The sequence below is a fragment of the Orycteropus afer genome, unplaced genomic scaffold, assembly GCF_000298275.1.
Source record: "Orycteropus afer afer isolate SDZICR_OR568_19922 unplaced genomic scaffold, OryAfe1.0 scaffold00007, whole genome shotgun sequence".
Taxonomy (NCBI): Eukaryota; Metazoa; Chordata; class Mammalia; order Tubulidentata; family Orycteropodidae; genus Orycteropus; species Orycteropus afer.
In genome coordinates this window covers 11266797-11288161 of record NW_006921594.1, presented here as the reverse complement: position 1 = coordinate 11288161, position 21365 = coordinate 11266797, and the positions used below count along the sequence as shown (strand labels likewise).

General features: G+C 39.8%; 1 protein-coding gene across 1 annotated transcript in view; it reads right to left on the bottom strand.

The window, feature by feature from the left end:
• Positions 1 to 21365, bottom strand: part of NRCAM (neuronal cell adhesion molecule) — a 92263-nt gene that overhangs the window by 54764 nt on the left and 16134 nt on the right. Inside the window, exons 8-11 of the mRNA XM_007944281.2 lie at positions 20145 to 20256; positions 14903 to 15087; positions 12133 to 12264; positions 837 to 980 (exon numbers count right to left, since the gene is read on the bottom strand). Of these exons, the coding sequence (XP_007942472.1) occupies positions 837 to 980; positions 12133 to 12264; positions 14903 to 15087; positions 20145 to 20256 (573 nt within the window). The remainder of the gene's footprint in view (positions 1 to 836; positions 981 to 12132; positions 12265 to 14902; positions 15088 to 20144; positions 20257 to 21365) is intronic.

Genomic DNA, 21365 nt, shown 5'->3' with positions numbered 1-21365 from the left:
TTCCTTCCGAGGAGTGGCTGGTGGGTTTGAACCGCCAGCCTTCTGGTTAGCAGTCAAGTGCCTTAGGCACTATGCTACCAGAGCTCCTATTTTGTTTTTAGAATATGAAAAATAAAATGTTCATGTAAACCGTCCATTTCAGAATATGTTTGAATATATCTTTGATGGCTTTCTAAACATATTCTTAGGAAGTAACAAATAAATGTACATCTGTGGATTGAATTAAGATCAAGCATTATGACTAATGATTTATTTTTGAGAAATTGGAATCATGGAATTGTTATTCAATGTGTTAATTTCCAAGGAACGATATGGCAGTAACATTCAATTATTACTACAAACAAATTTTATTTTCCTTTTGAGGAGTTTGACACTAAGTCTAACCTTCTGTGAGTGGAACAGCCTATTTGACTATTTATACAATGAATAATTTTCCAGTTCAAAAAGCGTGTGATGAAAGACATTAAGATCAGATTGTAATATTCTGTAGGTAAGGCATTTAGCTTATCCTCTTCATATATCCTTTACAGCTTCTAATAATGTGGATTGCACATGATAAACCCACTGCCACTGATTTGCTTCTGACTCATAGCAACCCCCACTGGGTTTCCAAGGCTGTAAATTTTTACAAAAGTAGATTGCCTCATCTTCCTCCCATGAGCAGCTGGTGAGTTTGAACTTCCAACCTTCTCGTTAGCAGCCAAATGTCTTACCCATTATGCCACCAGAGCACATAATAGATGTTCAATATAATTTTGCTGAATTAATGGAAAACAATGTAGTCTTAATTTAATTTGCTATATTTTCCATGAAACTTTAAGGAAGGGAAAGCTTACCCAGCACATTTACAAATGCATTTGCCAGTAAATATCCATATTCATTAGAAGCATTGCACTGATACACCGCACTTGACCTTTCTTGAACATTTGAAAAGATAATGGTATCTCCATCTATTTTTCTGCTGGGGTCATCAGGAGCAACTGTTTGGGTATAAAAATAGAAGTATATATTTATTCCATTTGCTTAAAAGATATAGATTAAACTTGTAAAACTTGAGGTCTACATTGTAGTAAGTAGAACAGAAAGACAGACTTATTTGGTATAGACCAAAAAAAAAAAAAAAAAAAAATTAAGAACTCAGGCAAAACCCATAACTTTTTCCTCCTCAATATTCAGCTGTCATCCATCAGCATACATATATACTCCGTATTCATTTAGTCTTAAATGAATTCATTCTGTAGGACTGAATATTATCAGACATAAAAAAGAAACAGAAAAGAAGCATAAGTTTGGGTGAAAATTTTAATACAGATTCAGGAAACCATTGCCCTATTCACAAAGAAACTAGGATTATCTCTGAGAATGCAAGTTGATTATCAAGAAGAGAAAAACATAAGCTAGTTAAAAAAAAAAAAAAAATAGAGACATCCTAGCTTGTACAAACCTGCTTCTTTTAATAAAAGTCTCTTAGTGAAATGAATGAATATATAAATAATTAAATATGAAAATATTTATTTTTCTTCTCTGGAAATTCTTGATGCTAAAATTTCTCTTAAAGATAGTATTTTCAGCTAAATCTCTTAAGTACTTAAAAAAATGTTAAGATCAGGATTGATCTTTGTTGAGGTGAAATGGAAGGGATTGGGTAATATAATACATGAGAATTTAGTCTGGGCCAGGCCCAACTATTGGGAGTTGCTGAGATCTTGGCAATAGATTCCTTTTCATGAAAGCTAAACATTAGGTTGTGACCTTATATTGCTTTAAAAGTATAGTGAAAGGGGTATAGGCATCTGTCCTAGCATGTTGGTCAGAATCAAAACTAAACAATAGCACCCTTTCTCCTAAGTGGCTTTGAAATCTGAACCTTAACTGAAGGCCTTACTTTCATTCTGAATACAATTTCTTTCTTTTGGATGCTAGAAAAAGAATGCCTATGACATATTTTATTTTGCTTTTTTTGTCACTGCACTTATATGCCTTTATTACTTTAAAAATCTAAAATATTTTGCTCATCTGTGGCTTATTAACCCACTTTAATGAAAATAAACTATAGTTGTTCATCCTTGTTTTATTTCTCATATGCAAAGTATTGTGCACATTCATTGTGTATTTGCTTTCCACTGCTCTTATAACAAATTACTCCCAATTTAGTGGCTTAAAACCACACACATTTATTATCTATCATACAGTTCTGAAGTCTGTTAGAAGTCTGACAGGGGACTCACTGAGCTAAACCAATGTGTCTGAGCTACTGAGCTAAAACCAAGGTGTTAGCAGGACTGTGGTCCTTCCTGGAGGCTCTAAGGGTGAATCTATTTCCATGGCTTTTCCAGTTTCTAGAAGTTGCCCACATTCCTTGGCTTATGATCCCCTTTCTCCACCTTCAAAGCCAGCAACACTGAATCTCTCTGACCATTCTTCTATAATTGCATCTCCCTCTGACCAGAGCTGGGATAGGTACTCCCCTTTTAAGAACTCATGTGATTAGAATGGACTCAAACAGGTAATCCAGGATAATCTCCCTATCTCAAAGTCCATAACTTTAATCTGTCTATGAAATTCTTTTTTTTATGTAAGGTAACATATACACAGGTCCCAGGGATTAGGACATGGACATCTTTGAGGGGAGGCACTATTCTGCCTACCACACATTCTCTCATAATTACAACCTAGAAGTCTTTTAGATGTTTCACACCAGACTATTTTAAAAGTGCATCATAAAATGAGGCATTAGAACAAACTTTTAGCATATAAGGATTATTAGAACTCCTACTGATGAGTAACTCTTCATGGACTGGTTAATGCAGTCATTCATGAGCAAGCATGACAGACGTTCTTGCAAAATTAGTTGTTCAACACTCCCATCACAATCAACAGCTAATTTATGAACTCATATTATATACAGGCAGTCTCCAGGTTATGAATGAGATCCTTTCCCAACTGTGTCTTTATGTCAAATTTGTAGGTAAGTCAGAAGAGGTGTATATGGTTCTTACTTATTCATACTGTGGTGCAAGAAAAGGCTCAATTTAAATGCTGCACATGCTGCAAGTGAAGGTGATTGTGATTAATTTGTTGTGAGTAGGGGTTGGTTCCACAGTTTCAAAGTGAAGGAAAATTTATGTAACATTAAAGGTCAAGTACGTTTCTGTAAGTTAGATGTTCATAACCTGGGAACTTACTGTATGTTAGTTAGATCAACTAGTGATGAGAATGTACTAAGATATTTTGAATTGTCATCTTAGTCTCCACCCATTATTTGTAACTCTAATAATTTCAAAATTGCCTTGAGGAACACATTCTTCCAACCAAGAGAAAAATACAAGTCATAATTCCCTCTATAGGGTATAAGTTTCACAGTAAACTACAGCAGAAGACAGAAATGTCACAGAAAAGAACACTGGCCTAGGAAGTGAGCTATAGCCATGGCGGCAGCAGCATACCCTTAGAATGCAGTGGAGCTTGAGGCAGTCCATGTTTCTTGTCTCAGGTCCCAAGTATAGCATCATCAGGGACTTTCTGACTCATTGTCTCAGAGCAATATCCACAGACTGTCAACAAGGCATGTGGGAACACAGAGCAGCATTTCTGGAGTCTCTTCTCTGTTGATCATTCTTACCACTTTTGGATCTAGCACTTGGACACAGTATTGAGACTCCTCTGGGGGCTCTCAATACTCACCACATGACATGACTAATTTTACCTCTGTGGACCTGTCAGGCAATGGAGGGGCAGGGAGTACATGTGAGGGCATTTTAGATTGTGATGAGGTGACAGAGTAGAATTGTGGGATGAATTTCTCTAGATGAATGGTAAACTCATTGCCATTGAGTCAGTTCTAACTCATGGCAACCCCATGTGTTACAAAGTAGAATTTCCCCATAGAGTTTGCGTGGATATAATATTAATGGGAGCAGATTGCCAGGGCTTTCTTCCACGGTACCTCTGTGTGACTTTTAACTGCCAATCTTCAGTTTAGTAAACCAAATCAAACTCACTGCCATTGATTAGACTCAAAGCAACCCCTCCTTGGGTTTCCCAGGTGGTATTACTAAGGAAGTAGATTGCCCCATCTTCCTTCTGAGGAATGGCTAGTGGGTTTGAACCATCAGCCTTCTGGTTAGCAGTCAAATGCCCTAGGTACTATGCCACCAGATTGGTGGTAGTCGAGTGCAAACAGTTTGTGCATCCTAGGGGCCTTAGATAAGGGGTTATGGGGCATAGTGCCTAAGGCATTTGACTGCTAACCAAAAGGTTGGTGGTTCAAACCTACCAGCCACTCCATGGAAGGAAGACTGGGCAATCCACTTCCGTAAAGATTTATAGAATAAACCTCAGAAACCCAAAGGGGGTCGCTATGAGTTGGAATTGACTTGGTGGCAGTGAGTTTGGTTTTCTGTTTTCGGTTCAGGGGCCTTAGATAGGTGGTACAGATGGGTGGAGCTCTTCAAATTCCTTGAGTATATAGAGTTGTTGGAAGTTATACCACCATGAACATGGAAAATGAGGCTCAATTAACCAGCAGTCAGCAGAACAACTTCCTCCAGCAGAGACTCATCAGTTCCAGACATAAACTATTTTAAAAGGCTTTTATGTAGCACGCAGTTGCAGTTTTCTTTGCTATTAGCTCTTTGGGACATTATTCTTTACCTGAGTGGAATCTGACTCCATCCGCCCTTTTTTTGTTGTTGTTATTTGCCGTTGAGTCGGATCTGACTCATAGCGACCCCTCCTTGGGTTTCTGAGGTGATATCACTACAGAAGTAGATTGCTCAACCTTCTTTCCGAGGAGTGGTGGGTGGATTTGAACCACCAGCCTTCTGGTTAGCAGTCAAGTGCCTTAGGCACTAGACCACCAGAGTTCCTCATCTGCCCTACTTCTGCTAAATGGTTCTTGTTAGTTGCCATTGAGTTGGCTCTGACTTTTGGTGACTTTATATAACAGAAGAAAGGCCTGGTGATCTGCTTTAGAAAATTAGCTAATGAAAAAAAATGTATACAAATATAAATATTGTATGGTGATAGAACAGTCTCCAAATATTTATTATTGGCAAGATATTTAGCAACAAAATAAACCCTTTAGGTAAGAGTACTTGGCAGGTCTCTCTCACTGGGGGATTGGGCTACATTTTCCTAAAGCACTTACTAAAGAAAACCTACAAACCACAAACAAACCCAAAAACTATCATGGTGACATATGGAGGCTCAGTTGGTATTTTGACAAAGAATGAAATCCAAAGAACAGTGACATTTGAAGCCTTTGGACCTTACATGCTGACTTCTGGGTGGGGGTGATTCTCCAGCATTCCAAAGGAATAATTAATTGTAGGAATAACCAACTTCATTTGTTATACATGAACACTGGAGAAATAAATTTAAGAGCACAGAATCACCACATACAACCTAAAACTCCAAGGGTAAAGACTAGACCTGGGGTGACAGTCTTCAGAAAATACTTTCTTTTAGCCTAACTCTCCTAACATGGCTGGCCAACCCAGAAACGTTTCCAACATTTAGATAACAAGAATTTTACCGCTAATGATGTAATCTTATATGGATAGAGTACTTTAGATTTTTTAAATGTTTAATATCCATCACATTTTATTTGAAAAAGAACCATGTGAAATAGGCTAAGTAGACAGTATTATATGCATTATATTTTGGAGATGAGATACTACAGAAAGGATGACTTAAGGGTTTGTTTGACAAGAGATTAATGCTTAGGTTTTCTAAGTTACTCAATTTTATAAATATTTCCTAGAACAAACATTTGGGCACAATGGAGAACAAATCTCCCTTGGAACATTCTTCTTTATCTACTTATTCTATTCTCTATAAGAAGATGCCAACTGAACCCCTTCTTTCAAAAAAAGAAAGAAGGAAAATGTCGTGGTGCAATCTCATGAGTATCTTGGACTGGGCTTCAGTTTCCTGGGCAGTTTATCAGGTACTAATGGCTTTCATTTTTTTTCTCTCCACTGTGCAAAACATGTAACTATGCCAGGAGGAAATTTTATGTCATTGTCATCCCTTTCATTGCTGACCCACCTCATCTCTGAGAGGAAAGGGGCCTTGACTCATAACACTGGTATCATCTTATAGAGGGCCCACTTACAAGAGTCCAAAAGGTCTAACAACCCACATGGGGGACAATTAAAGATCTACAAATGTTAGACTTTGCCACTTCCTCCAAGAACAGAGAGAAGAATTATGGTATCTGTAGCCTTGGCCTTGGGGAGCACCACCAAGATGATGTGGGCTTTCCCTTGGGGAATGCAGAGGAGAAAGAGAATGACTTTCTGGAGAGTCATTAATGGCTGAATATGAAGGCGTGACAGGTCTTCCTGGAAAGAGTAATGTTTTGTCTCAACCCGAAGAGAGCAAGATCATTTCTTTCTGGTCCTGGGTTCTATCTACACACCCTCCAGACACTGCAGGTCACACAATAAAATTGAAGTGTTTTTTTGGCATGGGCTTTCTGCATTCTTTTCCCCAACTTGTGAATATTGTTTTTTTTTAAATATTTTAAGCGGTTTTGGGCAAATTCCATATTTAATACAGCCTGTGTTGTGCTTCAGGAAAAGTTTAAAGAACCTAGACAGTCCTGAGGAGCTCTGGTGGCATACTGCCTAAGGCATTTGACTGCTAACCAGAAGGCTGGAGGTTCCAATCCACCAGCCACTCCCTGGAAGGATGATGGGGCAATTTACTTCCGTAGTGATACCGTCTTGGAAACCCAAGGAGGGGTCACTATGAGTTAGCCTGGGGGGACAGAGATTTAGAATACAGTGGAATAAGAACCCAGATACTCTTTGAGTTAATTCTTCCAGTTTGTAAAATAAGGCTACAGGTCTGAATCGCACAGGCACAAGTCAATGACATTGTATTTTGCCAACAGAACCCAAGTTTTATCCCTCACTTTCCCTGATCCCATTTTTCCTTTTCAGTATTTATGTTTCTTCAGCAGCCAGCCTGCCAAGAGGGAACAGGGAGTGTCCTTGGGTGATCACCCATGAGTCAGGCATGAGGAGGCTGAGCATCTGGTTGTAAAGTCTCCTGACAGTGTCTCTATTGTGTGGCACTGGGGATGGACTTTAGGCACCTGGTTGGGACACTCACAGATCCCTCAATGATGATTCTGCAGAAGCACAGCTGTTCCCTACCCTCACCCTTGGCAGCTGGTCTACCACAGTTTCTGCAGCCTCTTGGGTGGAAGGCATTGTTAGCAAGCCAGCTTGTGCTCCCAGCTAACTTCTGGGGCCTACACTAGGCCCCATGAAGGTTAGGAATCCTAAGCACGTCAGCTGAATGCAACTGTATCCTGTGGCAGATTTTGTTCCATGTGACCTAGACTTGCCCCTCAGCATCTCTTGCCATCCTTCCCCAACACCCCAGCATTGCTGAGTGCATCTGTGTGGTGCATCTCAGGAGGCTGCAGATGCGAAACAAACACCAGTCTCCCATTTCCAGAATTGTACCCAAAACGCACAGGCAATGCTGAGGCCTTCCAAATTCACGGGGTAAGTACCAAGCCAATGGAAAAGGCAGAGGCATAGAGCTCCTCAAACTTCTAGCTATTTCTTTCTTTCTTTTTTTTTTAATTGTGATTTGGGTGAAGATTTACAGAGCAAATTCACTTTCCATACAGCAGTTCACATATACTTTGTCTCATGTCATTGACCACAGTTTACCACAATGCAACAGCTCCCCTCCCACTTCCTCCTCATAGTTACCTCTTCCCTATATCCATCCCTCCATGGACTCCTGCCCCCTGAGCTGTCTCCCTGCGCATAAGTAGCCCTTCTTTCTCCCATGATTGTTCTCTCCAAGGAGAGTATCTACTTGAGGTAAATGTTCAACTCCTATGCCTGTCTTTTGTTTGGCTGGAAACCACAGGTGTGGGTTCAATTCCAGACCTGAAGGGCAGCCAGGGGCCATAGTCTCAGTTGTTCCACCAGGCTCTATCAGACCAGCAAACCTGGTCCCCCCACCTTTTTTTTTCATCCAAATGATTTTGAATTTTGTTCCACATTGTTCACTCTCTATATCAAGGATCTCCTACATAGATCCCCTTCTAAGTGGATGACAGTGGTAGCTGGGCACCATCTAGTTCTTCTGGTCTCATAGTCGTATAGGCTGCAGATCAGATGGTGTATCAGTCGCTAGGACTAATTGTTTCCATAAATTTTGGTTTTCTTCATTCTTCTTTGCTCTGGATGAGGAGAGACCCATCGTTGCATCTAGAAGGCAGCTTGCTAAACTTCTAGCTATTTCTTGACAGTTCTTCCTTATTTTGGATCAAGGAGGTTTACACAAAGTGAGGGCACATAGGGCTTTCTTTGAGTGCTGCTATGTAAGATTTAGTATCCAACCAACAAGCACTTAGCAGAAGCTGTGGGTGGACTAGGTGCTGAGAGTGAGGGGCAGAGAACAGTTCTCTCTCCAGTATCTTTGTGCAGGTAGCTGTACAGTCTCCTCCAGGTGCCTGAGGTCTATAACCTGTTATTATGAGTGGTCCAAACCATAATCCATGCACTCATACCTTGGCCACCGGTTGTGGAGAAAGGCACCTTTTGGAAAAGCATGTTTTGGTTTCATGTCACCTTAGTGTAAATATTAAGTGTCTGCTCTCAGCATGATGGGCCAGCTTCGTAGGGTTCAGGGCCTCTTGCTTAGCTGCAATGGTGTGTGGTGTTTTGCTGTTGGCTTGCCCCCAAGAGTGACTGCTCTGAGACACACGACAGCAATGGGCCCTGGATCTGTAGAATTCTTATACATCTTTTACTTATTCTCCTTTTTTCCTTCCCATGGAACTTAAAAAATACTTTTGGCATGGAAGAAATTCTGATTCTAATTTGAAAGACTTTGTTCCATCTCTTTCTGCTCTGGGCCTAATGACAATTTGGGGTTACGTTGAAGGGCCTAACTGTTCTCTGAGAGGCCACTGCCCCCTCACCCCAGCATGCCTTTTGCAGATGACCTTCCCTCACAGTGTTTGATTCAAAGAAGATTAACTATTAGTGGAGATCTCATGTGTTAGAGAGTAAAACTGAGCTCTGTAGAATTTTCTTGGCTATAATCTTCATGGAAGCAGACTGGCAGGTCTTTCTTCAGGAGCATTGCTGAGTGGGTTCAAATCACCAATCTTTAGGTTACTAGCCAAGAGAAAACTTTGTGCACCCAGACACATGGGGTTGCCGTGAGTTGGAACTGACTCAAAGGCAACGGGGTTGTTTTTTGTGTGGGCACGTACGTGTGTATGTGTGTGTATATGAGGGAGGATTCCCTGGGTCGGGGAGAACGGTTAGGCACATGTTTGCTACCTGAAGGGGCGGAGGTTTGCGTTCACCTAGCAGTGCCGCAGAAGGGCCTGGCACTCCTCTCCTGAAAAACCAGCCACTGAAAATCCTAGGGAGCACAGTTCTACTGTGACACAGTCGGGGTTCCTGTGAGTCGCAGCCCACTGGATGGCAGTTGAGTTAGGTTTTTTGTTTGATTGTTACCTATTAGTGCAATTTGAAGCTCTTAACACAACTAGTTGCATGGTTCTCTGAGAAGTGACGCCTGTGCTCAGATTCAAAGGATGGTGAGCAGCCAAAGCAAAGGGAAAGCTTGTCCTCGTTGTTCAATCTCCCCTTATTCTTGTGTCTCCGGTCCACCTGTGTTTCAATTTTCCCTACTTATAATTTCTCTGGCTGCTGAGCTTGAGGATTTATCTTCTCAACACTCCGCAGTGCTCCCATTTTTCCTGTTGAGGGGCTAGATGAATGGTCCCCTCCACTTGTCAGCTCTGCTGAGTCGAGGCCTCAGGTGCACATTTAACCTCCCATAAATCCCCACAGACGCCCTGAGCTGCAAAGCAATGGTGCAGAAGTGCTGAGCATGTCCCATCATTTACTACCATTCTCTATGCATTTCTAAGAAAATCATCTAATACATAAAATAACCTCTTTTTTCCCCTCTGGGCTTCTTCCACTTGTTCTCTCAGTTTTCACTCATATGTCCCCAAGAATGGCAACAGCTTCCTGATGATCAAGCCACAAAGTGCTCTCTTTGGTTTTTCCTGGTCCCAATCATGGTTAAAATTGGGAGTGGAAATATCCAAACCCCATTTGCTGGCCTCTTTTTAGAGTCTGTTTTGTCCCAGGAACATATTTCCTTTTACTGTAAACACAGCCTGTCTGCTCCAAAGTATCTGATAATACTGTGCTGTGTGACACAAACAAACTCTCCTCAAATACTCATGGGACAGGGTGCTATTATTCAGACTAGATCTGCAATTGTGAAACTCTGATGGTGAGAAGAAGGGACCATGTGAAATCTGCCAGCAGTTTTTGGATCCATTTTAGGGGGAAAACTGTACTTTGTTTGCAGGAAAGACAGTTTAGTGGTTCTATATAAAAGTAGAACCAATATTTGAGTCTGGCTTGGAGGCAATGAGGAACCTACATCATAAGCCTGAAGGCTGTTTTTACTATTAGTAAAAAGTATCTCTGAAGATTATGGTGATATTGACCAGGAAGGTGAAGTGAGGCTGGGTTTGTTTGAAGCAGTAATTGGCTTTTTCTCTATCTGGGTCTAAGAGAAGATCTGGACTCCAAGAACTTTCTCTGTGGAGCAAACCAAAAAAAACCCACCAAAACCAAACTCATTGCCATAGAGTGGGATCCGACTCATAGCGACCCCTCCTTGGGTTTCTGAGGCATTATCTCTACAGAAGCAGATTGCCCAATCTTCCTTCTGAGGAGTGGTTGGTGGGTTTCAATGACCAGCCTTCTGGTTAGCAGTCAAATGCTGTAGGCATTATGCTGCAGCGAGGTACAATCTCCCATTTTAAGCTTTAGCTTTTTCTTTCTTTTCTCTTTGCTATAATTCCCTCCTACTACCCCCAAGCTTTTAACTTGAAAGCTTAATAAATTGATCTTTCATGACACTTAGAAGATTAGTGGAGGGCCTGTGCCCACACTGTGGGGACCATGATGGGCAGTGTGGTGGCAGCCTGGAGAAGCTGGCAGGGAGCGGAGCAGCAGTGCAGGGAGGATGGTTGAACAAGGTGATAAGCAGCAGCCAGGAGCAGGTAAGCATTGCTCAAGGATAATCTCAGACAGGAAAAGGTGATGAAAGATTAGGCTTTCTGCATGTAAGGGGGTTAGGATATGTGCTGCTCTTTGGGTAAATGGGATGGTTACCTCCTGGAGAATTTGGGAACATCTGGGTTATGCTTAGGCATGAAACCACAACCTGCTTGTCAGTTTGCTTATGTGTTGCTATGAAGCTGGAAGATATGCCACTGGTATTTTAAATACTAGCAGGGTCACCCATGGTGGACAGATTTCAACAGAGCTTCCAGACTAAGACAGATGAGAAAGAAAGGCCTGGTGATCTACTTCCTAAAATTAGCCAATGAAATCCATATAGATTACAATAGAAAATTGCTCACCTTGTTGGCTTTGGACATGTCTAAAGGAGAACATATGTTTGGTGAGTAGAGGACCAGGAAGGGTGAGCGAGACCTGGGGTGAGATGAATTGGCACAATAGCTTCACTGATGGACTCGAACATGTTGGCAATCATGAGGATGATGCAGAACCATGCAACATTTTGTTCTGTTGCACATGGGGCTTCTATGAGTTGGAGTTGACTCTACAACATCCATCCGTCCATCCATCTTTCCATCCATCTATCTCTCTATGGACGGTAACTCTTTAAAGAAAGACAGCTCTGTTTCTTGTCACATCTGTGGCTCTCTTCCTATTCTCCCACCCACTGCGTTTACTTCCATGATGCTTCCATTAGTCTCTTGATATTTTGAGCAAAGAAGATAGCCTGAACTTTACAGTAATGTTCATTTCTGCCGATATCATCCTACCCATGATTCACGTAAAAAACAGAGGGAATATTGCCAAGTCCCAGTCAACACATACCATTATGTTCATAGCATAAATCAAGTATTCAAAATCATAACAAATATGATATCATCTAAAGGTAATTTGGTGCCTCTGTTCAATTCATATATAGTTTCCTTCCTTAGCCCAAATTATTTTATCACCATTTGTTCAGATGTAGAGATGCTCAAATGTAGATATGCCTTAAAATTTACTGGTACTGGAGCCAGTCACGGCAACTTACTTTCTATTGGGACTCCATTTGTTAACCAGCTTATCTTGGGCTTGGGTTTGCCATTAGCTCTGCAGATCAGGCTTCCATCCTCTCCTGGGGACAGCACAAGGTTTCTAGGGGCCATGATCCAGTATGGAGCCGCTTTATTGAGAGAAAAATAATAAAAACAGCAATCTGAATCAAGTGAGTATTTTAGCAGGTGATTAAATTGAACTATTTTAGTAATAAAGTAGTTTGTAAAACATTGATTAGTCTCATTTTTAGAGTGAAGAGATTTTTAAGCCATTCTTCAAATACTACTTCAGATTTTCAAAAGAATGTTTAAAGAGACTCACTGACATGTATGTGTAATTTCTAGACCTTTTGATACAAATGTCATCAGCTCATTTAACATTAAAATTAGTCATATATTATAAAGGTGGCAGATTTATCAAAGGTGTAGAGCAATTCATAGGTATAAGTAGGGCTAAGAAACAGGAATTTAAATTCTGAGCTCTGTAGAAAACATATATTCATAAAATTAGGGGGAACTTTTAAAAAAATATTTTTGAAAAGCTGGAAAGATAGTATAAAGTGTTTCCATGTAGGCTTCACCCAGCTTCCTCTAATGTTAACATCTTATGTAACCTTGATACCCAAAACCATTGCCATTGAATCAATTCCAGCTCATAGTGACCCAATAAGACAAAGCAGAGCTTCCCCATAGGCTTTCCAAGGTTGTAAATCTTTGGAAGCCAACTGCCACATCTTTCTCCCATGGAGAGCTGGAGGGTTCAAACCACTGACCTTTTGGTTAGCAGCCAAGCACTTAACCACTGTGTCACGAGGGCTCCTTAACCATGGTTGTTGTTATGTGCCGTCAAGTCAAACCCGACTCATAGCGACCCCTCCTTGGGTTTCCGAGGCAGTATCACTACGGAAGTAGGATTGCCCAACCTTCCTTCCAAGGAGTGGCTGGTGGGTTTGAACCACCAGCTGTCTGGTTAGCAGGCAAGTGTCTTAGCCACTATGCTACCAGAGCTCCCTTAACCATGGTATAGATATCTAAATAAGAAACTAACATTGATAAAATACTGTCAACTAAACTCTAGACTTCATTAAGACTTCCCCAGTTTTTCCACTCATGTCCTATATCTTAGGATCCTTTCCTGAACACCACATTGCATTTCTTTGCCATGTCTCTTTAGTCTCCTCCAATCTGACAGTTTCTTGGTCATTTCTTGTCTTCCATGACACTTTTAAAGAGTACTGGCCATTTATTTTGTAGAATGACTCTTAACTTGGGTTTATCAGTTGTTTTCTAATGATTAGACTGAGGTTATGGGTTTTTGAGAAGAATGCCACAGATATGATGGAACTTTCTTATCACACATCATGGAGTTCATGCTATCACTATGACTTATTGGTGACATTAATCTTGACCACTTGGTTAAGGTGGTATCTGCCAGGTTTCTCCACTCTAAAGTTAATATTTTGTCCTTTTCTTATTTTATTCATTAGAAGTGAGTCACTAAGTCTAGCCTATTCTCAAGGGGAAGGAAGTTATGCACCACTTTCATGAGGGCAAAGTGTGGAAGAATTTGTGGATTTATGATAAAACTACCACAATAGTTAATAATTAATTATCAATTAATTAACTAATATTTTATTAATAGTAATTAATTAATATTTTGAGACAAATACTTTAGGCTACACAAATATCCAGTTTCTTCTTAAAGTTTCACCCACTTATTTTAGCTTTAATCAGCAGCTCATTAATCATTTAATCAGCTCTTTAATCAGCAGGTAGCATTTACTATGGGAGTTCTAATAGTGATTTTCTATTTAACGTCTTCATTCAATATTTATAAATTGGAATTCTTCTGTAAGGAAGATTTTTTAAGAAAATTATTTATTTTGTTGTTGCTATTGGAATATACACAGCACAACATACAACGATTGAACAGTTCCTACATGTACAATTCAGTGACACCGATCACATTCTTCAAGTTGTACAACCATCCTCACCCTCTTTTTCTGAGTTGTTCCTCCTTTAACATAAACTGACTTCCTCCTAAGGCTGCTATCTAACCTTTTGAGTTGTTGATTCTCTTTGACCCCATATGTTGTTGTTGTTGTTGTTATGTGCCGTCGAGTCGGCCCTGACTCATAGCGACCCCTCCTTGGGTTTCCGAGGCAGTATCACTACGGAAGTAGGATTGCCCAACCTTCCTTCCGAGGAGTGGCTGGTGGGTTTGAACCGCCAGCCGTCTGGTTAGCAGGCAAGTGTCTTAGCCACTATGCTACCAGAGCTCCCTTGACCCCATATAGACAGTTCTTAAAAGAGCATAATGGCCAAAGTAGATTTTTTTATTAGTTAAGTTAAACTATTATTTGGATTTAAAAAGACTTTAAGGGATATTTTCAGTTGAAAGTTTAAAGATTATTTCAGGGCAATATTTTCAGGGGTTCACCCACTTTACGTGGCTCCAGAAAGTCTAGAGTCCATGAGATTTTAAATTTTTCTCTTAATTTTCCCCATTTTTATCAGGATTCTTCTGTGGAATCTTTGATTAGAATGTTCACTAATGGTGGCCTCACACTTTCTAGTTTATAAGGAAGATTTAATGGAGAACTAATTTAACCTGATTTAATTTCTACTATCTAGCAATGAGAAGATACTCAAGGTAACGTAATGTTGATAGACACTTAATATTTATCATTGAAGAACATACCCAAAAGAATGTTTAATTGGGCCTCTCATGAAGGCAAGAGCAATGCATTTTAAACAGTGACATACCTTTGACTGTAACAGAAATAGTATGATGGATAACTCCTAGTGCATTTTTTGCTATACATTGGTATTTTCCAGAATCAGCTTCTGATACATGAATGATCTGCAGTGTTTTCCTAAAGTTCTTATAAAATGTCCGGTTGGTGGGCAGTACTCCATCTTCTTTTATCCAGTGAATAATGGGTGTAGGCCTGATGTGATAAACAAATAATAAGGTTACAAAAAATAAATTTAAAAAAGTTCACCTGTGACTGCTTTGAGGTGTAAATTTTTATGAAAGTTTATAATAAATTATTTATATCGAGATCACAAGAAATATATAGATTTTTAAATAAGCATTACACTTTTATAAGTACTAGTGTGTAAGTGGGAACTCTGGTGGTGTAGTACCTAAGGCACTTGACTGCTAACCAGAAGGCTGGTGGTTCAAACCCACCATCCACTCCTCGGAAGGAAGTTTGGGCAATCTACTTCTGTAGTGATACTGCCTTGAAAACCCAAGAAGGGGTCGCTATAAGTCGGGGCCGACTCGACAGCACATAACAATAACAACAACAGTATGTAAGTTAGCATTTAAGTCTGTAAGTTAGCGTTTTCACCTAATCATGACTATATTAATTTATGTTGTTATTGTTATGTGCCATGGAGTCGGACCCGACTCATAGCGACCCCTCCTTGGGTTTCCAAGGTGGTATCACTACTGAAATAGACTGCCCAACCTTCCTTCCAAGGAGTGGCTGGTGGGTTTGAACTGCCAGCCTTCTGGTTAGCAGTCAAGTGCCTTAGGGACTATGCCAACAGAGCTCCTATACTAATTTATAGCACACCTTAAACTTTGACTTCAATGATACACCGAGAATCTTAGGATGAGCTGCTTTACTGAAGGGACCTCATTATCTTCTTCCAAGTTCTGATCAATGAGGGACTCTTGGAAAAATTGAAGTGAACATGCTATGCCAATCAAAAGAGTTACTAAGAAATTAATGATACTGAGATATAATCTTCCATCAGCTAAGTTAAAAATGTACAAAGAAACAGCTGATGTGTCCATTTGTGCCCTTGAACTTTTACATCCATTTTCATATCAAATGGATAAAGTTTTCAATTTTACCACAGCCATATGATGATATGAATTAAGTAATTAGAGGAATAGTGATTCTCTCTCCTTAATTTCATTATTAGGATATTTCAAATTATTATACCAAACAATAAGAGTAGATGAAACTCATGTATTACACTATTTCTCATCTACCTTACCTATGTTTATTATTAAATCATGCAATACAGATATGGATGAAATGTCAGAACACATGCTTGGAGGTAAAAGACTTACTTCAAAGACTTAAGTCTTGTCCCTAAATTGCTCTCTGACCTTCAATAACTGACTTCTTTGGGCCTCAGGTTCCTCATCTGCCTCAGTGGGGACAATAGTGGTTGACTGGATCTAATGACTTCAGAAGATTTTCATGATGTTGTTGTTGTTGTTAAGTGCCATCAATTGTCTCTGACTCATAGCGACCCTATGCACAGCGGGACAAATCATCACCCAGTCCTGAGCCAGCTCCACGATTCTTGTTATACTTCAGCCCATTCCTGCTGCCACTGTATCAATCCATCTCATTGAGGGCCTTCCCTTCTTTTGTCGACCCTCCACCTTACCAAGCATGACATCCTTCTCCAGGGAATGGTCCTTTCTGACAACATGACCAAGTAGGTGAAATGAAGTCTGGCCATTCTTGCCTCCAGGGAGCATTCTTGGTGCACTTCCTCCAGGACAGACCTGTTAGTTCTTTTAGCAGTCCACAGTACTTTCAGCATTCTTCACCAATACCACAGCTCAAAAGCATCAATTCTTCTTCAGTCTTCCTTATTCATTGTTCAGCCCTCACATGCATACCAGGTGATTGGAAATATCATGGCTTGTGTCAGGCGCACCTTAGTCCTCAAGGAAACATCTTTGCTCTTCAGTACTTGAAAGAGATCCTTTGCAGCCAATTTGCCCAGTGCTATACATCATCTGATGTCCCGACTGCTGCTTCCATTGGCGTCAATTGTAGAACCAAGTAATGTGAAGTCTTTGACAATTTCAAATCTTTTCTCCATTTATCATAACGTTGCTTTTAGGACCAGTTGTGAGGATTTTTGTTTTCCTTATATTGAAATGTAATCCATACTGCAGACTGTAGCCTTCAATCTTCATCAGGAAGTGTTTCAAGTCATCCTCACTTTCAGCAAGCAAAGTTGTGTCACCAGCATATTGCAGGTTGTTATTAATTCTTCCTCCAATCCTAATGTCATATTCTTCTTCATATAGTCCAGCTTCTCGGATCATTTGCTCAGCATACAGATTGAATAAGTATGGTGAAAGGATACAACTCTGATGCACTCCCTTCTTGATTTTAAGACATGTTGTTGTTATGTGCCATTGAGTCAGACCCGACTCACAGTGATCCCTCCTTGGGTTTCCAAGGCAGTATCACTGTAGAAGTAGATTGCCCAACCTTTCTTCCAAGGAGTGGCTGGTGGGTTTGAACAGCCAGCCTTCTGGTTAACAGTCAAGTGCCTTAGGCACTACACTACCAGAGCTCCCTTAAACCATGTAGTGTTCCCTTGTTCTGTTTGAATGACAGCCTCCTGGTCTATGAATTCCTCATGAGTACAATTAAGTGTTCTGGAATTCCCATTCTTCTCAATGTTATCTACAATTTGTTATGATCCACACCATCAAATGCTTTTGCATAGTCAATAAAACACAAGTAAACACCTTTCTGGTACTCTTTGCTTTCAGCCAAGATCCATCTGACATCAGCAATGATATCCCTGATTCCACATCCTCTTCTGAATCCAGCTTGCATTTCTGGAAGTTCTCTGTCAGTATACTGCTGCAACCGTTTTTGAATTATCTTCAGTAAGATTTTACTTGCATGCAATTAATATTAATCTTCTGTTCAGCTCTTTTATCTTGCCATTTCTTCCATTTGCTTTAGCTACTCTCCACTCAAGGACAAGTTTCAGAGTCTCTTCTGACATTCATTTTGGTCTTTTCTTTCTTTCTCGTCTTTTTAATGACCTCTTGCTTTCTTCATGGATGATGCTCTTGATGTCATTTCACAATTCTTCTGGTTTTTGGTCACTGGTGTTCAATGCATCAAATCTATTTGATTTGAATAGATTTGATTTTCATGATAGTACAATAAAAATTCATTCAACACAAACATTTAGTAAGTACTAAACTATACTTCAGGTATCAACCTAAGTGTTGGGAAGATAAAGACAAAAAAGATATTGTCTAGGTCCTCAGGAAGATAATAATTGTGATCAGAAATTCAAATGGGACTATTTGTAGAACTGTTTTGGTTTGTTTGGCTGAATGAAAATAATTGAACATATTTATCTGATTAATTTGTAGCTGCTAAAATTAAAACATGCTGTGAATATAAAAAGAGTCAGAAGATGTGAAATCATTTTGAAAAACTGATACAGTATACATGTGGGATCTGGTGACATATTATGATGTTTCCTATAGTTAGATTAATTTGCATCTCATGATCTGAATGTGAGAGGGAGATAGAGATGGAAGTGAGAACACCATATTTCCACATCCCAAAGTCATGATTTATTTTTGAGGCTTGCTCCATTGAGAAGTTGTTGAGAATTAGAAATACTGTGATACTATGAGTTTATAGTATCTATTGATTTGTAATAATATGTCTTGGTTTTACACATGTCAAAGCACTCTGCTCTGAAAAGGTTGGAGATCAATAGAGTACTCTCTAACACAATGAAGATGAAAATCTTAAGGTTTCTTTTCTTTTTCTTTTTTAATAAATTATGTTGGAAAAATAGAATCTAACATAGCTTTAAAAGGGGGGTTGCTAGTTTTCAGTTACTTGAGGAAGTGAGTTGAGTGCAATGTGATTGCCTGTCTTGGCCACAAGAGGCCTCCATGTGCCTTCTGAAGTCAAGTTATCAACGGAGGCTTACTCTGGGCAAGATGTGAGACCAGTGAGTGGACCAGGTCAAGGACAGTACAGATCACAGCATGGGCGGGCAGCAGGTTTCTGAGATTCCACTCCAGGTTTACAATAGATGTCCCCATACCCATCAGGCATAACAGGGGGGACTGATATGGATGCTTGCCACTAATAGGGAGCTCTGGTCATGTAGTGCCTAAGGCATTTGACTGCTAACGAGAAGGCTGGTGGTTAAAACCCACCAGCCACTCCTCATAAGGAGGATTGGGCAATCTACTTCTGTAATGACACCGCCTCAGGAACCCAAGGAGGGGTCCCTATGAGTCAGATCTGACTCCACGGCAGTGAGTTGCTACTAATATGTATCTAATGTAACACAACAGTTCTTGTATCTGAGCTGAGGCCCCTCTGTGACTCATGCCAAAGGCCTATCAGTTTTGGGATGTGCAGAGATGAGATATTTGCAACGAATGTGGGGTTGGTCTTATGACTTGCAAGCAGGAAGCAGTGGAAAGGATAATGTCCCAGTTCCAAGCCTAGGCCCTAAGAGTCCTTGTAAGCTTCTGCTGTCTGCTGGAGGGATATGAGAAACTCATGGCCAAGAGCTCTGTTGAACCGGCTGACAACCAGCTGACCCTCAGAATCCTGAGCCACCTAGCAGACGTCTGAGTAAACCCAAGAGAGATTAGCTGGGCCCAGCCTGTTTCAGAACTGTCCTGTAGACCCATAGATAAATGATCAATGATAAATAGCTGTTGTTTTGAGGTCACTAAGTTTTGGTGAGGTTCATTACAGACCAACTGAAAAATGACACACCCTAATTATCATAGCAATCATAAGGTGATTACTGATACTCATTTCAAGATTAACAAATCTTGAATAAAATATTTTGCATTAACAAAATATTTTAACAGTAACACAAGATTTATAATGACCTGCGTTGCAAATAATTATAAAAATGTTTTCGATGCTTATGGAAGTAGTAGATAAGGCACCTGTTTCTCTGTGATATTAATGCCTCTCTATTAACCTACTAGGAGCTCTGGTAGCATAGTGCCTAAGGCACTTGACTGCTAACCAGTAGGCTGGCAGTTCAAACCCACCAGCCACTCCTCAGAAGGAAGGTTGGGCAATCTACTTCCATAGTGATATGGCCTCGGAAACCCAAGGAGGGGTCACTCTGAGTTGGGTCTGACTCAACGGCACACAACAACAACAATCAACCTACTATATTTTATATGAAATGTACACTGGGATACAAAATGGTAACTCACAATCCTTCTGCAATGCACTCTAGTGAAAGGACATTTCCTCTTAATTCCTCTTTGTTACTTGCATTGCCTTCTGGAGTTAAAAACGTTGGTGGCCTCTCTCTACTTGATTTAGCTGCAAAAAAGAAAATCAATATGCATTAAAAATTATGAATTTCTTGCTACGAGTATTTCTAGAAACTCAACTCACTGTCAAAATAGCTGTATAAAATTTTAAGCCCTTTTCTAAACCATTTAACAGTGAGTGTGAAATTTGTTAAGCTACCCAGACACACAGCCTTGAGAGTAGCCATCATTCACTCAGTTAATGAGGAATAGCAGCAATTTTGGCTAGATAAGCACTAAGAGTAAGGCCTTGTTTCCCTTTTGTACACATACATGTTTATGGATTTTCTATGGGTTGGAATATCTTCAAAATGTAGACAGAGAGAGGAAAATCCTATAATCTAACTAAACATCCCATCAGATTATGGTGCAGGTCAAAATAAAAACTGTCTATCATCTGGAAAATGTTAGGTCTTTTAAGAAAGATATGGTTATAAAAGGGTATTTTCATTTACATCAGGGACAATGGTATAGCCAATTTTACCAGATTAATCATGGAGATACAGTATTATTATGCAAATAAAGCACACTTTTTTTTTCTTTCTTTCTTTTTTTTGCAAACCTTGCTATGCCAAAACTATTTCAATTAATTTAATCATTTCTATGCATTATATGTGTGGGTGCATTATTTATGTGGGAGCATTATTTGCAAAGAAATACACTAAATCTGTAGGGGATACCTAACATATTAAGACCTCAAACTACAACATTTTATGGACAACAAAACAAAACCAGAGAGTTACTGACTGAGATCTGGCAAATTGTATGTCATAAATTAAAATAATGGTGAAGTTAAATACATTGAAATTGGTCTCCTCGATGAAAAAATAAAAAGGACTTCCGAGATCCAAAGAAGCTATTTTGGAAGAAGGAGATCTCAGGGAGATTTGTATAAGCTACATTCTTTTTCACGGAGGCCTTTTTAATCTGTGGCCTGATCTCCTGAAGGCCTTTCAGAAAAACTTGAAGTAGAAAATATATCACTTAAGGTTCTGTAGGTCTTTACAGTTTTCAAAACACTTGAATGCATTATCTCCATTTGATGCCCACAGATACTGAATAAAAAAGTAATCTATGAATTATTTAATTTTTTCAGGAAAAAAAAATAACAAAAACCTG